The following is an 18,075-nucleotide window of genomic DNA, read 5'->3' on the forward strand; positions in this document are numbered from 1 at the left end:
TGGACTCTATGCTGCCCATTTACTCTCCTGAGGGAAAGCAGAACTCCTCCGATCGATGACCTTGCACCCTTCGCTGTCCTTGATCAGTTGCCTGCCCTGGTGTAACCTTTCCCTGGACCCAAGAGTGCATCTTGTTCCACACAGCATTCGAACACTTCTACTTACACTTCCCCTGCTGCTCACTAATCCTGTCCCTAACCAGATAGTTACCCTGCTCTGTTTACGGGTGCTCATGGAGCCAGCATTAACTACTTGAGCTGGGACTACACTCCACATCTCCAGGGACAGACCAGGCAGTGTGAGGATTTGTCTCAGCCCTTGTTCACTCAGAACGTTTTGCCCTTTACAGCAGATGAGAAGATGTTGAGGGTGCGTTTGTGACTCCGCACGTGCCCCAGCGTGAATCAGCATCTGCGAGAACCGTGCCCCAGCGTGAATCAGTGCCCGCGGGACCCGTGCCCCAGCGTGAATCAGCGTCTGCGAGACCCGTGCTCCAGCGTGAATCAGCGCCCGCAGGACCCGTGAATCAGCGCCCGTGGGACCCGTGCCCCAGCGTGAATCTGCGTCTGTGGGACCCGTGCCCCAGCGTGAATCAGCATCTGCAAGACCTGTGCCCCAGCGTGAATCAGCGCCCGCGGGACCCGTGCCCCAGCGTGAATCAGCGCCCGCGGGACCCGTGCCCCAGCGTGAATCAGCGCCCACGGGACCCGTGCCGCAGCGTGAATCTGCGTCTGTGGGACCCGTGCCCCAGCGTGAATCAGCGCCCGCGGGACCCGTGCTCCAGCGTGAATCAGCGCCCGCGAGACCCGTGCCCCAGCGTGAATCTGCGTCTGCGGGACCCGTGCCCCAGCGTGAATCAGCGCCCGCGGGACCCGTGCCCCAGCGTGAATCAGCGCCCACGGGACCCGTGCCCCAGCGTGAATCAGCGCCCGCGGGACCCGTGCTCCAGCGTGAATCAGCGCCCGCGGGACCCGTGCCCCAGCGTGAATCAGCGCCCACGGGACCCGTGCCGCAGCGTGAATCTGCGTCTGTGGGACCCGTGCCCCAGCGTGAATCTGCATCTGCGGGACCCATGCCCCAGCGTGAATCAGCGTCTGCGAGACCCGTGCCCCAGCGTGAATCTGCGTCTGCGGGACCCGTGCCCCAGCGTGAATCAGCGCCCGCAGGACCCGTGCCCCAGCGTGAATCCGTGTCTGTGGGACCGGTACCCCAGCGCAAACCAGCACTCGTGAGACCCGTACCCCAGCGTGAGGGGAGAAACTAAAAGAAAATCGTTTTTTGAGCAGGCTGTCAGTGTGGGCTTTGTCTCCACAGACTGTTCCTGAAGCACTCGGCAGAACTCACACAGTGGATGTACAGCAAGAACATTTCTGTCATCATTCAGGGTGAGTATTAAATATTTCACGTGGATAATAACAAGCATGTACACTCGTGTAAAATATATATGGTATACAGAGTATTCAGGAAAGCAGCTTGAATGTAGCCAGTGTAGCTGAGGTGGTGTTAATGCACCTACTGCACCCTGGTAAATGTGGGGCAGCAACTGCCTGTATCTACCGGCAACGAGAGAAGCTGCTGGTCACAGACAGACTTCATTCTTTATCAGCTGGTATTTAATGGAGCTCAGTGCTCGCTATGAAGCTTTTTATCCATGTCGACCTTGTGTTCCTTCACCAGAGGAGGAAGGAAGGGACCTGAGCTGTGTCATAGCCTCGATCGTGCAGGTGATGCTGGATCCCCATTTCCGCACCATGCTGGGATTTCAGAGCCTGATCCAGAAGGAGTGGGTGGTGGCCGGTTACCGCTTTCTGGATCGCTGTAACCACCTGCGGGAATCTGACAAACATGAGGTGAGGATTACACCCACTCTCGCTTAAACTCAGGACATTTAGTTAGTGAGTACAGCCCATGCAGTAAGGCTGGGCCGGGAATTGGACAGACTGCGCTCTCAACATAGACCCCCACAATCAGCCTCCAGCTTTAGCAGAAGCTGTAACCCCCCCGGAGTGTCGATCATTACATTTAAATTGCAGGACGGCTCGGACTGGGATTAAACTTTTATATTCTATGTGAGCCCCACCGTGACTGAGCAGTGTCCGGGGATTAGTTTTGCTATTTCGGGGTGTCGGGGATTAGTTTTGATATTTTGGGGTGTCCCGGGATTAGTTTTGACATGACTTCAGTTGGGGAACTCTCTAACTTTTTGCTGATCCCATTTTGTGTTTCTTTGGGATTTATCGAGCTGCTGGTGAGATTATTGATAGACATGTGCCTGCGATGGTTGAGCTCCAAGAGCGAGGCAGTTCTGTTTGCGAGCTGCAGCTTGCTGAGATGGTGTGATGTCCTAATTCTGGTGTGAATGTATTAAAGTTAAAGCTGTGTTTCTCTGTGCACTCAGTGTCCCCTCTTCCTGCTCTTCCTGGACTGTGTGTGGCAGCTACTGCAGCAATTCCCAGCCGCCTTCGAGTTCACTGAGACCTACCTGACTGTGTTATACGACAGCTCGCGGATCCCCCTGTTTGGCACCTTCCTTTTCAACAGTCAATACCAGCGGGTGCAACAGAGCCAGGTGAGTGTAACCAGACAGCGACTGTTGGGGTTCAGTCCCCTCCCCTGAAGGCACTGACTGTTGGGGTTCAGTCCCCTCCCCTGAAGGCACTGACTGTTGGGGTTCAGTCCCCTCCCCTGAAGGCACTGACTGTTGGGGTTCAGTCCCCTCCCCTGAAGGCACTGACTGTTGGGGTTCAGGCCCCTCCCCTGAAGGCACTGACTGTTGGGGTTCAGTCCCCTCCCCTGAAGACACTGACTGTTGGGGTTCAGGCCCCTCCCCTGAAGGCACTGACTGTTGGGGTTCAGTCCCCTCCCCTGAAGGCACTGACTGTTGGGGTTCAGTCCCCTCCCCTGAAGGCACTGACTGTTGGGGTTCAGTCCCCTCCCCTGAAGGCACTGACTGTTGGGGTTCAGTCCCCTCCCCTGAAGGCACTGACTGTTGGGGTTCAGTCCCCTCCCCTGAAGGCACTGACTGTTGGGGTTCAGTCCCCTCCCCTGAAGGCACTGACTGTTGGGGTTCAGTCCCCTCCCCTGAAGGCACTGACTGTTGGGGTTCAGTCCCCTCCCCTGAAGGCACTGACTGTTGGGGTTCAGTCCCCTCCCCTGAAGACACTGACTGTTGGGGTTCAGTCCCCTCCCCTGAAGGCACTGACTGTTGGGGTTCAGGCCCCTCCCCTGAAGGCACTGACTGTTGGGGTTCAGGCCCCTCCCCTGAAGGCACTGACTGTTGGGGTTCAGGCCCCTCCCCTGAAGGCACTGACTGTTGGGGTTCAGGCCCCTCCCCTGAAGGCACTGACTGTTGGGGTTCAGTCCCCTCCCCTGAAGGCACTGACTGTTGGGGTTCAGTCCCCTCCCCTGAAGGCACTGACTGTTGGGGTTCAGTCCCCTCCCCTGAAGGCACTGACTGTTGGGGTTCAGTCCCCTCCCCTGAAGGCACTGACTGTTGGGGTTCAGTCCCCTCCCCTGAAGGCACTGACTGTTGGGGTTCAGTCCCCTCCCCTGAAGGCACTGACTGTTGGGGTTCAGTCCCCTCCCCTGAAGGCACTGACTGTTGGGGTTCAGTCCCCTCCCCTGAAGGCACTGACTGTTGGGGTTCAGTCCCCTCCCCTGAAGACACTGACTGTTGGGGTTCAGTCCCCTCCCCTGAAGGCACTGACTGTTGGGGTTCAGGCCCCTCCCCTGAAGGCACTGACTGTTGGGGTTCAGGCCCCTCCCCTGAAGGCACTGACTGTTGGGGTTCAGGCCCCTCCCCTGAAGGCACTGACTGTTGGGGTTCAGGCCCCTCCCCTGAAGGCACTGACTGTTGGGGTTCAGTCCCCTCCCCTGAAGGCACTGACTGTTGGGGTTCAGTCCCCTCCCCTGAAGGCACTGACTGTTGGGGTTCAGGCCCCTCCCCTGAAGGCACTGACTGTTGGGATTCAGGTCCGCACCCCTGAAGGCACTGACTGTTGGGGTTCAGGTCCTGGGATTCCGGAAGCTCTCCAATGCCTTGCCTAAGTGGACACTGAACTATGGATCCTATCTGGTTTACTAATGTCCTTTAGGGAAGGAAATCTTCCATCCTTACCCGGTCTGGCCTATATGTGACTCCAGACCCACAGCAATGTGGTTGACTCTTAACTGCCCTCTGAAATGGCCTAACAAGTCACTCAGTTGTAACAAACCGTTAGGAAACATAGTAAGAATGAAACCGGACGGACCACCCGGCATCGACCTCCTCACCGGCTACGGACACGGCAATGGCACACCCAGCCCAGTCAACCCTGCAAAGTCCTCCTCACCAACATCTGGGGACTTGTGCCAAAATTGGGAGAGCTGTCCCACAGACTAGTCAAGCAGCAGCCTGACATAGTCATACTCACAGAATCGTACCTTTCAGCCAATGTCCCAGACTCCTCCATCACCATCCCTGGGTATGTCCTGTCCCACCGGCAGGACAGACCCACCAGGGGTGGCAGTACAGTGGTATACAGTCGGGAAGGAGTGGCCCCAGGAATTCTCAACATTGACTCCGGACCCCATGAAGTCTCGTGGCTTCATGTCAAGCATGGGCAAGGAAACCTCCTGCTGATTACCACCTACCGCCCTCCCTCAGCTGATGAATCAGTACTCCTCCATGTTGAACACCACTTGGAAGAAGCACTGAGAGTAGCAAGGGCACAGCATGTACTCTGGGTGGGGGACTTCAAAGTCCATCACCAAGAGTGGCTCGGTAGCACCACTACTGACCGAGCTGGCCGAGTCCTGAAGGACATAACTGCCAGTCTGGGCCTGCGACAGGTGGTGAGAGAACCAACACGAGGGAAAAACCTACTTGACCTCGTCCTCACCAATCTACCTGTCGCAGATGCATCTGTCCATGACAGCATTGGTAGCACTGACCACCGCACAGTCATTGTGGAGACGTAGTCCCTTCTTCACACTGAGGACACCCTCCATCGTGTTGTGTGGCACTACCACCGTGCTAAACGGGATAGACTCAGAACAGACCTAGTAGCTCAAAACTGGGCATCCATGAGGCGCTGTGGGCCACAATCTGTAACCTCATGGCCCGGCATATCCCTCACTCTACCATTGCCACCAAGCCAGGGGACCAACCCTGGTTCAACAACGAGTGTAGAAGAGCATGCCAGGAGCAGCACCAGGCGTACCTAAAAATGAGGTGCTAACCTGGGGAAGCTGCAACACAGGACTACATGCATTCTAAAAAGCGGAAGCAGCATGCTATAGACAGGGCTAAGCGATCCCACAATCTACGGATCAGATCAAAGCTCTGCAGTCCTGCCACATCCAGTCGTGAATGGTGGATCATTAAACAACTAACAGGAGGAGGAGGCTCCATGAATATCCCCATCCTCAGTGATGGTGAAGCCCAGCACGTGAGTGCAAAAGACAAGGCTGAAGCGTTTGCAACCATCTTCAGCCAGAAGTGCTAGGTGGATGATCCATATCGGCCTCCTCCCGAGGTCCCCACCATCACAGTAGCCAGTCTTCAGCCAATTCGATTCACTCCATGTGATATCAGGAAACGGCTGAGCGCATTGGATACAGCAGAGGCTATGGGCCCCGACAACATCCCGGCTATCTAGCTGAAGACTTGTGCTCCAGAACTAGCCGCGTCTCTAGCCAAGCTGTTCCAGTACAGCTACAACACTGGCATCTATCCGACAATGTGGAAAACTGCCCAGGTATGTCCTGTCCACAAAAAGCAGGACAAAGCCAATCCGGCCAATTACCGCCCCATCAGTCTACTCTCAATCATCAGCAAAGTGATGGAAGGTGTCATCAACAGTGCTATCAAGCGGCACTTACTCACCAATAACCTGCTCACTGATGCCCAGTTTGGGTTCCGCCAAGACCACTCGGCTACCGACCTCATTACAGCCTTGGTCCAAAAATGGACAAAGGAGCTGAATTCCAGAGGTGAGGTGAGAGTGACTGCCCTTGACATCAAGGCAGCATTTGACCGAGTGTGGCATCAAGGAGCCCTAGTAAAACTGAAGTCAATGGGAATCGGCGGGGGGGCGGGGGGGGGAAACATACCACTGGCTGGAGTCATACCTAGCACAAAGGAAGATGGTTGTGGTGATTGAAGGTCAATCATCACAGCCCCAGGACATCACTGCAGGAGTTCCTCAGGGCAGTGTCCTAGGCCCAACCATCTTCAGCTGCTTCATCAATGACCTTCCCTCCAACATAAGATCAGAAATGGGGATGTTCGCTGATGACTGCACAGTGTTCAGCGCCATTCACAACTCCTCAGATAATGAAGCAGTCCATGCCCACATGCAACAAGACCTGGACGACGTTCAGCCTTGGACTGATAAGTGGCAGGTAACATTCGCGCCACAGAAGTGCCAGGCAATGACGATCTCCAACAAATGAGAGTCTAACCACCGCCCCTTGACATTCAACGGCATTACCATTGCTGAATCCCCCCCCATCAACATCCTGGGGGTCACCATTGACCAGAAACTTAACTGGACCAGCCACATAAATACTGTGGCAACGAGCAGGTCAGAGGCTAGGTATTCTGCGGCAAGTGTCTCACCTCCTGACTCCCCAAAGCCTTTCCACCATCTACAAGGCTAAAGTAAGGAGTGTGATGAAATACTCTCCACTTGCCTGGATAAGTGCAGCTGCAACAACACTCGAGAAGCTCGACACCATCCAGGACAAAGCAGCCCCTTTGATTGGCACCCCATCCACCACTTTAAACATTCACTCCCTCCACCAGCGGCGCACCGTGGCTGCAGTGTGTACCATCTACAAGATGCACTGTAGCAACTCGCCAAGGCTTCTTCAGCAGCACCTCCCAAACCCGCGACCTCTTCCACCTAGAAGGACGAGGGCAGCAGGCGCATGGGAACACCACCACCTCCAAGTTCCCCTCCAAGTCACACAGCATCCTGACTTAGAAGTATATTGCCAATCCTTCATCGTCGCTGGGTCAAAATCCTGGATCTCCCTACCTAACAGCACTGTGGGAGTACCATCACCACACAGACTGCAGCGGTTTAAGAAGGCGGCTCACCACCGCCTTCTCGAGGGCAACTAGGGATGGGCAATAAATGCTGGCATTGCCAGCGACGCCCAGATCCCATAAGTGAATTTTAAAAAATGAATCGTGATGCTATCCTTCCTCAGTGTCCACACACAGACTGGCCCGGGACCCGGGAGTCTCTGGTCAGAACGAGTGTACCACACAGGGAGGTGCATTCACTCTGAGCCGTCTTAATAATAAAATCTAATGTAAACAAACTCCAGCAAAGTCCTGATCAGTGACTGCTCCCTCAAACAATTAACATCTAGCTATATTGCTGACTGTTAATTAGAACATTAAATATATGTTACTGTGCTAAATCTACAGTAAGGTTGTGTCTGCAGTGTTCTGCTTGGTTATTACGTTTAATCTCATTCCTTCACCCACTAACTGCAGGATTTTGCCACTAATGGGAACCTGCAGTGTGATGGGAAAGTTCTGGAACTGCCCTCCGTCTGGAACTGGTCGCTGCAGTTCACAGCTAAAGATGTGACGCTGTTCAATAACCCTCTGTACATCGGCAAAAGTGTGACCTGTGTGCAGAATGGGACAATCAAATCCTTCAAAAGAGCGAAGGTGAGTGAGCCTAAGGGAACCAGTGGGTGGTAGGGTATTTGGATTTTCAAAAAGCATTCGATAAGGTTATTATAAAATGAGGGCTCATGGGGTTTGGGGTAAGGTATTAGCATGGATAGAGGATTGGTTAACAGATAGACAGAAAACAGAGAGTAGGAATAAACGGGTTGGCAGGTTTTAACTAGTGGGGTGGCGCAAGGATCAGTGCTTGGGCCTCAGCTATTTACAATCTATATCAATGATTTGGCTGAGGGGACCGAGTGCAATGTATCCAAGTTTGCTGACGATACAAAGCTAGGTGAAAAAGTAAGATGTGAGGAGGATGCAAAGAGGCTGCAAAGGGATATAGACAGGTTAAGTGAGTGGGCAAAGAACATAGCAGATTGGGAAATGTTAGTATTCAGGGGGAACTGGGTGTCCTTGTACACGAATCACAGAAAGTTAACATGCAGGTACAGCAAGCAATTAGGAAAGCAAATGGTATGCTAGCCTTTATTACAAAAGGATTGGAGTATAAGAGTAAAGAAGTCTTACTACAATTATATAGGGCCCTGGTGAGACCACACCTGGAGTATTGTGTACAGTTTTGGTCTCCTTACCTAAGGAAGGATATACTTGCCTCAGAGGGAGTGTAACGAAGGTTCACCAGACTGATTCCTGGGATGGGGGGATTGTCCTATGAGGAGAGATTGAGGCGACTAGGCCTATAATTCCCTAGAGTTTAGAAGAATGAGAGGTGATCCCATTGAAATGTATAAAATTCTGAAGGGGCTTGACAGGGTAGATACTGAGAGATTGTTTTCCCTTGCTGGGGAGTCGAGAACCAGGGGTCACAGTCTCAGGATAAGGGGTCGGCCATTTAGGACTGAGACGAGGAGAAATGTCTTCGCTCAGAGGGTGGTGAATCTTTGGAATTCTCTACCCCAGAGGGCAGTGGATGCTCAATCGTTGAGTATATTTAAGACTGAGATCGATAGATTTTTGGATATTAAGGGAATCAAGGGACCTGGAGATGGTGGAGTTGAGGTAGAAGATCAGCCATGATCTTATTGAATGGCAGAGCAGGCTTGAAGGGCCGAATGGCCTACTCCTGCTCCTATTTCTTATGAGAGCAGTCACTGCAGTTTGTGTGTCTGCTTTTAAATGATATTCTGAGGCTCTCGTGAGATCAGTTCTCAACCCCGGGCTGCTTCCTCTCTGGTCTCCTGGGGAGAGCAGGTACAATGTTGGCCTCCTCAGGACGCCTCAAATCAGTTGTTGCTAAAACATAAACACTATCGGGGGACAGACCTCAAGTTCCTTCCTCAGTGACATTTATTTCTGAGCAACTTGGGGGGAAGAGTGAAGGTCCCAGGCCCGCAGGGCAGGGCTGGAATATGTGCGAATTCAAGACAAGATGGGGCCTCACTTGGGTTTAAAAGCCTGTAGATTGTGTAAGTGAGGAGTTTGAGATGGTGGAGAGGAATCAGTTAGAGGAGAAGACAGTGCGATGTGTCTTGATTTTAACGCAGGAATGAGGACTGTGTAGAACGAGAGGTGAAAGTTAGAGGAGCCCAGACCTTGAAAGTGTCGTAGAGACAGGAGGAGTTGAGAGAAAGATTGCTGTAGATTGGAGAGGGGGTAACCATCAGCTTTGCACACTGCCCATTACTGTGCTGTGAGTAATGGAGACTGCAGAAGCAGCAGGTTTATTTTACTGCTTATTTCTTATCAGAAAAATTCCTCGTCCTCCATCTACTCGGTATACACGATGAAGAACGGAAAGCTCAGTGACCAGCACGACTTCTTTCCGCGCAGGAATTCGACAATACAAAGACCCAGCCCTGATTTGGCGCAGTTGAACGAGAGCCATGATCGGCACACGGAGCGCTACTTCAGGGACTGGTTCTCAAAGCCCTTGGACCTGCACGGACTAATCCTGCCGTACCTCAGCAGCGCGCACGCCCAGCTCTGGAGGCAGTGTTACTTGCGCTGGATCCCCGAGGCGCAGATCACCAATGGAGGATTCATCAGCGCCTTTCACCAGATCTCATTACTGGCGGACGACATCGAAACTCTCCAGCAGCGTCTTCGGCAGTACCGGAGTGACCCCTTCCTGTCAGGCTCCCCTGAGCCCGGCAATTGCAGGATGTATTTCCGGGCCAAAGATTTCAGTGAAGCACCTGGGTCGCCTGACTGTTTTTCTTCTTCTTTTCCCTTCTCTCCCGTTGGGAACCTCTGTCGACGAAGCATTCTGGGAACGCCGCTAAGCAAATTCCTGCTAACCGGTGCCAAAACCTGGCCTTCCACAGAAACCCTGGCCAACGAAGATTGAGGATACCTGGGGGTGGGGACAGTGACACTGGCATCCCAGCAAAGGCCAAAAGCTAAATCTAATCAAATTGAACGCTGCTCTCTCAGGCTGACAATAATGAATATGCAAGATGATATATTAGAAATTTGCACAGATATTTTTAAGAGGAAAGGGGACTTGAGGAGGGAACGTACTCGATGTAAAGACATCGCAGCTCCCAGGGAGTTTTGTAAACATATCTTCTGTTGAAGGGACCCTCAGTCTTTCCTCGAAGCATAATTGCAACCACAAGCTGCCAGTCATTGCCTGTTTAATGTTTGAAGTCCTTGTACTGGGTGGCAAAGTGGGTTAGGCACTGGTGTTTAACCTCTGGGACCAGTCTGATGGGACGGAAGTCTGTCAGCAGTACGACCCCTGACACAGAATGAGTGTCTCAACAGCAGAAACCTTGCACTAATTGTAATCTCACTGGGTGCCTGAAATGGAAAGTGTTCCTCAGCACTAACACCCCTCACCTTAATGGCCAAGTGTGCCTAAAGAATTTATAAAAATTCCAGTAATTTAAAATAGAACTATTCCTGAATAAATTATTTTTTGTACATTTAAAAAGACACAATTTCTGATCAGCCCTGAATCCAGCTGGTTACATGGCAACTGTTGGCAGCTTGGGGCTGAGAATCCCCTGTGGTGGGGACTTGAATTCCCCGGCTGGGGGACAGAGGCTAGTTCTCCATGTGTTGTGTTCGGTGGAGAGGACCCTTCACGTCAGGATTACTGAACTCTGTAGGAGCGGGCATATCCCGCAGTTACCTCTCTCAGCAGCTCGTTATACAACACGTGGTGCCTTTCAAATTAAACTAAACCTTGATATATATGGAATATAGATCATTAACCCTTCAACAACAAACCTTGATCACCTGGCCCATCGTTCCCACCTGCCTGTGCACTCTGTATCCCGGCTCCATGCTGCAACACTCTCGCTGACCAGATTCTCTGCCCACCTACCCATGGAGAGAATACACCTCTGTTCATTTTTTACTCTCCTTTCCTGAAGGTGCTGACTCTCACTGGGATACAGTTCCTGAAGGTGCTGACTCACTGGGGTACAGTTCCTGAGGGTGCTGACTCTCACTGGGGTACAGTTCCTGAGGGTGCTGACTCTCACTGGGGTACAGTTCCTGAGGGTGCTGACTCTCACTGGGGTACAGTTCCTGAGGGTGCTGACTCTCACTGGGGTACAGTTCCTGAGGGTGCTGACTCTCACTGGGGTACAGTTCCTGAAGGTGCTGACTCTCACTGGGGTACAGTTCCTGAAGGTGCTGACTCTCACTGAGGTACAGTTCCTGAAGGTGCCGACTCACTGGGGTACAGTTCCTGAAGGTGCTGACTCTCACTGGGGTACAGTTCCTGAAGGTGCCGACTCTCACTGGGGTACAGTCCCTGAAGGTGCTGACTCTCACTGGGGTACAGTTCCTGAAGGTGTTGACTCTCACTGGGGTACAGTTCCTGAAGGTGCTGACTCTCACTGGGGTACAGTTCCTGAAGGTGTTGACTCTCACTGGGGTACAGTTCCTGAAGGTGCCGACTCTCACTGGGGTACAGTTCCTGAAGGTGCCGACTCTCACTGGGGTACAGTTCCTGAAGGTGCTGATTCTCACTGGGGTACAGTTCCTGAAGGTGCCGATTCTCACTGGGGTACAGTTCCTGAAGGTGCCGACTCTCACTGGGGTACAGTTCCTGAAGGTGCTGACACTCACTGGGGTACAGTTCCTGAAGGTGCTGACTCTCACTGGGGTACAGTTCCTGAAGGTGCTGACTCTCACTGGGGTACAGTTCCTGAAGGTGCTGACTCTCACTGGGGTACAGTTCCTGAAGGTGCTGACTCTCACTGGGGTACAGTTCCTGAAGGTGCTGACTCTCACTGGGGTACAGTTCCTGAAGGTGCTGACTCTCACTGGGGTACAGTTCCTGAAGGTGCTGACTCTCACTGGGGTACAGTTCCTGAAGGTGCTGACACTCACTGGGGTACAGTTCCTGAAGGTGCCGACTCTCACTGGGGTACAGTTCCTGAAGGTGCCGACTCTCACTGGGGTACAGTTCCTGAAGGTGCCGACTCTCACTGGGGTACAGTTCCTGAAGGTGCCGACTCTCACTGGGGTACAGTTCCTGAAGGTGCTGACTCTCACTGGGGTACAGTTCCTGAAGGTGCTGACTCTCACTGGGGTACAGTTCCTGAAGGTGCTGACTCTCACTGGGGTACAGTTCCTGAAGGTGCTGACTCTCACTGGGGTACAGTTCCTGAAGGTGCTGACTCTCACTGGGGTACAGTTCCTGAAGGTGCCGACTCTCACTGGGGTACAGTTCCTGAAGGTGCCGACTCTCACTGGGGTACAGTTCCTGAAGGTGCCGACTCTCACTGGGGTACAGTCCCAATTCTGCTGTTACCTGAAGTTGATGCGCAGTAGTTTCTGGATGGGAGGTAGCAGCGGGGACTCTGTCTGGTATATTCTCCTCGCTCAGAGGTGCTAAAGCCCACAGTAGCACCATAGCTGAGAGCTTAGTCCTGCCTGACAGTGGGACCTGGGACCCTGTGGCTCAGTAACACACCCCATGGCACCTATAATCATTTGAAAATCTCGGAGCTTGGCTCCTGCAGCATTTTTCTCACCAGACAGTAAGCGCCTGACTGTTGTAACTCTGGTTCAAATTGTACCCAACACTGACTGCGTTGTAATCATATACAGCAGACAAATGGTTTGATGTATTTTTCTCAGTGCCACATTGCGGCAGTGGGTGGGAAGTCTGATCTGAGGCTCCTGGCAATGCGACTCTAACTGACCACCGATGGGTGAAAAGAAACAGTTCATATCTCGACTCTGAGAATGGGCTGAAATTCAGAACACACTCCTGCAGGGAGTCGGTGGCTAAACTCGTTTATAAAACTCACGTCTCCTTTTAAGGTGAAGCTGCGAGCTCAGCCTAACTCGATGAAGTGCTGCCGAACTGTGCGGTCACTTTGACCTGAGATGACCCCAGTTTAATTTTTTAATTTCCACTGAAGGTCTTTTCGAGATGGCTGGGCATTTCTGGCAGGAGGCACAGGGAGGCTTGGGATTAACGGCCGTCTCCACTCACAGTTAACCTCAGTGAAGGTAACCTGATAATCTGCAAGTGTCATTTTTAATGTAGACACGTGTTGTGTACACAGAATGCTGAGCGGGAAAACTGTAGATTCGGAGGTGATAGGACTGCGAGGAAGGATCTGATAGCTCGGCCTGTATCAATGAGCTGTCGGCTCCGTATGTCTCCGGTATGCAATGAATCCTGGATTCTGCAGATTCCCATTGAATGTCCTCTAGCTAGCTTAAGTCGCACAAAAAGGAACAGAAATGCTGGAAATACTCAGCAGGTCAGGCAGCATCTGTGCAGAGATGTTAACTCTGTTTCTCTCTCCACAGATGCTGCCTGACCAGCTGAGTACAGCATTTTCTGTTTTTATTTCAGATTTCCAGCATCTGCAGAATATTGCTTAAGTCGCACAAATGTTGTTTTAATTTCTTGAGCCCTGCCACATAGGGCAGCAGTGCTGAGTTTAAGAGGCTTTGTAAATGTAGAAAAAGAAAGAATTCATAAAATCTCAAATGAATTATTTACACAACAGGTAGTCAGCCTATAAAAGGTGAAAGCAGTTTAATGCCTCGGGTGGGATTCAGCCGCTGTGTGAAGGGTCTTGTCCCAAACATTAACTTTTCTCTTTCAGGTGCTGGTGACCTGCTGTGTATTCCCAGAGTTTGCACTTTTTCTCAGTAGATTGGGGTCCGTTTTACCTTCTATCAGCTTTTAAACTTTGAATAAGCAGAAACGTTACTGGAAAAATATTGTCACAATCCGATGACTCCCGTGATCGTTCTTTATAATCGTTCTGTGCTCTCACAACAGTGGCTCTCAGTGACTGGCAGCCCCGGGATGTGTAAAATGGATTCCTTCCAGATGTTCTCGCTTTGTAACCACAACAATCCCATCTCCAGAAGAAGCAAAAAAAGCAGATTCTGGAAATCTGAAACACAATAAGCGAATGCTGGAAAAGTTCAGCAGATCAGTCAGCATCTGGAGAGAGCAGAGGAAATAATGGGGGAAAAATTCGGCCCCGTCCCACCCGATCTCTGGCGAATAAAGACGAGTCAGTTTCAGCACGTTGAGGGTTGTGATGAGCTCGGAGACTGACCTCCACCTCTGACTGGAACTGGTTTTGTCCAATACCTTAATTATAAATTTAGTTTAAAGGAGTTTTCCTCCATATTGTAGAAAATAGTTCTATTTTTAATAGTTTAATCACACCGAGCTTTCTGTCCAGTCTGATTGCAGCTTCTCCCAATGCCGTGTTGTGTGCTCGCTGGTCAGTCTCCTTCCTGTCTGACGAGTGACCTATCTGCAGACACATTTCCCAATGATGCTTTAAGTTGCAGGTGGGGATACATTATTTAAGGTACGTGAAGTGATTGTATCCTTGTTTGTAACACAGTCCTTGCGATAACCTAAGCATTCTGTCCTGGGAAAATCACAAAAGTAGACAGTGTTGGCTCAGACAACCTGAATCCTGCCCAGAATAGGTCCCACAATATTAAACGCAGAGAGTGCTGCAAAACTGCTAGGAAGTTGTGAATAGGGAAGGTTTACAGTGAGCCTCTGCAACAAATATGCCCTGTTCGTTATGAAACTCTCTTGCTTTGATGAATTACTGCAGTGTTTCAAACCCCACTATCCTGGGTCTTGTAGTCACAAGGGAGTTATTCACAAAGTCTATTACAGCAATGAAGCTAAAAACGAGGGAACCAGCAACTGCACAACCCCTTGGGGGAGTAGAGTAACTGATCACATTTTAACTGAGTACATTTTAGGAATATTAAATGTCTCCAATACAGAATCTGTTCCTGCTTTTCCTGCAGATTCCACCAATCCGAGACACCCACTGTTCCTGGTAGATTGTGCCAGTTTGTGATTTTCTTTGCTTGGTTATTCCATGTTCTGCTATTTATTAAACGCCTGCTTTTATTTAATTCCAGGTTTAGCAGGCGTTCTGTCAGCGGGTGTTGGAAGGGGAGGGTTGGGTTTCAGCTGCTGTGCACTGTGTGCATTACAAGGTGTTTCCATGCCTGTATCCATTCATCCTGTGTGCCTTAAATGAAGCAATAAATACTTTGGTGTAAATGTTCCTTAATGGAATCCACTTGCCAGTTTAAAGCCTCCCATTTAATAATGAACATTGTAAGACTGATATGAATGTTCCGGGAACACCGTTAACCTGTTTGTGACCTGATGCAGTGTCTTTACATTCCCAACAAAATCATCATTTCATTAATCGCCTGCATTTATCCCAGAGCGAGGACCAGTGAAAATTAAAGGACACTATTTTGAGACTGTACAGGTTGCTGGTCAGACTGCACCTGGAGTACTGTGCCCAGTATTGGTCCCCCACATGCTGGGTGATATAATGGCCTTGGACAAGGTCCAGAGGAGAGCTACATAATGAACCTCAGCTACTCCGATAGGCTGAAGGACATTGGTCTATTTACTTTAGAGCAGCCTAGACTGAGAGCTGCCTTGATAGAGGTCTATAAAATAATGAAAGGGCTGGATAACGTCCTTGGGGAGGACCAGGGGATATGAGTTTAAACTATGTAAGAGTAGGAATAAACTGGATGGTGGGCAATTCTTCTTTTCCCAGAGAGCAGTGAGCCTCTGGAATGTATTGCGGGCTGGCGTGGGTGCTGACTCTCTGCCTTCAAGAGGGAGCTGGAATGGTTCCTGACTGGGGCAGAGATCACACTGTATAGAGAACACTGGTCCTTGTGATGTCCTGATGCGGTCGGCGAAGAATTTCCCAGAGTATTTTTTCCCTTATTGGCCCTGGGTTGTTCCCTTGTTTTTTGCCTCTCCCGGGAGATTACATGGCTGCGGGGCGGGATGTGAAGGAGAGTTTAGCGTGTGGGGCAGGCTTGATGGACCAGCTGGTCTTTTGCTGCCCGTCATGGTGCAAGTCCTGTGTCTAGCCTTCCATTGAGTGTCAAGGGCAGCAGTGCCTAAATGTTACTTTTCATTTAGAGATGAGTTTTTTTTGACAGGTGGGAGCTTGATAATTTCATTTACTGCCGTGGTTTGCTGGAGGTGGGGGCAGGAGAAGAGCGGAGATTCAGAGCCCAAACACCAACACCTACTAAGCAAACCCACCCCTCACAAGTTCCCAGAGAGTCGATTTGGGATCAATTCGCACCTTTAAAAAGATAACTGTTGAGATGGAGGATTGAGGGTTAGAGAAAGATTAACGGGTGTTATTTTTACCAGGAGTAGGAACTAAAGTCAGGGATTAACGTATGGTTGAGGAGTGAGTCTGCGATGGTGGAATAATACCAGGAGCCTCTTGTTCTGGACCTTTGTACAAGATCCAGACCATGGAATATATTATAATGTGATCAGGATAGAGAGAATGAACAAATATTTTGTATTTGTCTTCACAGTGGAAGACATTAACAACATCCCAAGATTGGATAATCAAGGGGCCACAAGAGGGGGGAACTAAAGACAATCACTAAGGAAATAGTACTTGGTAAAATAATGGGACGACAAGTCCCCTGGACCAGATGCCCTGCATTCCAGGGTCTTAAAAAAAAAAGTGGCTGCAGAGATAGTGGATGCATTGGTTGCAATATACCAAAATTCCCTGGACTCTGGAGGTCCCAGCAGATTGGAAAACCACAAATGTAACGCCTCTATTTAAGAAAGAAGGGAGACAGAAAGGAAACTATAGACCAGTTAGCCTAACGTGTCGTTGGGAAAATGCTGGAGTCCTTCATTAAGGAAGCAGTAGCAGGGCATTTGGAAAATCATAATGCAGTCAAGCAGAGTCAATATCGTTTTATGAAAGGGAAATCATGTTTAACAAATTTGCTGGAGTTCTTTGAGGATGTAACAAGCAGGGTAGACAAAAGTGAGCCAGTAGATGTGATGTATTTGGATTTCCAGAAGGCATTCGATAAAGTGCCACATAAAAGGTTACTGCATAAGATAAGAGCTCACGGAATTGGGGGCAATATATTAGCATGGATAGAGAATTGGCTAACTAACAGAAAGCAGAGCGTCGGGATAAATGGGTCATTTTCCGGTTGGCAAATGGTAACTAGTGGGGTGCCACAGGGATCGGTGCTGGGCCTCAACTATTTACAATCTACATTAATGACTTGGATGAACGAACTGAGTGTAATGTAGCCAAGTTTGCAGATGATACAAAGATGGGTGGGAAAGCAAGTTGTGCAGAGGACTCAAAGAACCTGCAAAAGGATATAGACAGGCTAAGTGAGTGGGCAAACATTTGGCAGATGGAGTATAATGTGGGAAAGTGTGAGGTTATCCACTTTGGCAGGAAAAATAAAAAAGCAAACCATATTTAAATGGAGATTACAAAATGCTACAGTTCAGAGGGACCTGGGGGTCCTTGTGCATGAAACACAAAAAGTTAGCATGCAGATACAGCAAGTAATCAAAAGACAAATGGAATGTTGGCCTTTATTTCAGGGGGTTGGAGTATAAAAGCAGGGAAGTCCTGCTACAACTGTACAAGGTATTGGTGGGACCACACCTTGAGTACTGCGTACAGTTTTGGTCTCCTTATTTAAAGAAGGATATACTTGCATTAGAGGCAGTTCAGAGACGATTCACTCGGTTAATTCCAGAGATGAGGGGTTTGACTTATGAGGAAAGGTTGAGCAGGCTGGGCCTATACTCTCTGGAATTTAGAAGAATGAGAGGTGATCTTATTGAAACATATAAGATACTGAGGGGGCTCGACAAGGTAGACGCAGAGAGGATGTTTCCCCTCATGGGGAAATCTAGAACTCGGGGGCACAGTTTTAGAATAAAGGGTCGCCCTTTTAGAACTGAGATGAGGAGGAATTTCTTCTCTCAGGGTTGTAAATCTGTGGAATTCTCTGCCCCAGAGAGCCGTGGAGGCTGGGTCATTAAATACATTTAAGGTGGCGATAGACAGATTTTTACAAGATAAGGGAGTGAAGGGTTATGGGGAGCGGGCTGGGAAGTGGCTTTGAGCCCAAGATCAGCC

The 18,075-nt window shown here is 50.3% G+C and overlaps 1 protein-coding gene across 1 annotated transcript in view; it reads left to right on the forward strand.

Moving 5' to 3' along the window:
- mtmr10 (myotubularin related protein 10) overlaps positions 1 to 15,185 on the forward strand; it is a 33,428-nt gene extending 18,243 nt beyond the window's left edge. The window contains exons 10-14 of the mRNA XM_085972485.1: positions 1,315 to 1,385; positions 1,678 to 1,850; positions 2,399 to 2,569; positions 7,490 to 7,669; positions 9,384 to 15,185. Of these exons, the coding sequence (XP_085828611.1) occupies positions 1,315 to 1,385; positions 1,678 to 1,850; positions 2,399 to 2,569; positions 7,490 to 7,669; positions 9,384 to 9,983 (1,195 nt within the window). The 3' untranslated portion in view covers positions 9,984 to 15,185. The remainder of the gene's footprint in view (positions 1 to 1,314; positions 1,386 to 1,677; positions 1,851 to 2,398; positions 2,570 to 7,489; positions 7,670 to 9,383) is intronic.
- Positions 15,186 to 18,075: the final 2,890 nt, after the last annotated feature.

Source organism: Somniosus microcephalus, chromosome 32 (genome assembly GCF_052327205.1).
Source record: "Somniosus microcephalus isolate GS21.2 chromosome 32, FLI_Smic_1.0, whole genome shotgun sequence".
Taxonomy (NCBI): Eukaryota; Metazoa; Chordata; class Chondrichthyes; order Squaliformes; family Somniosidae; genus Somniosus; species Somniosus microcephalus.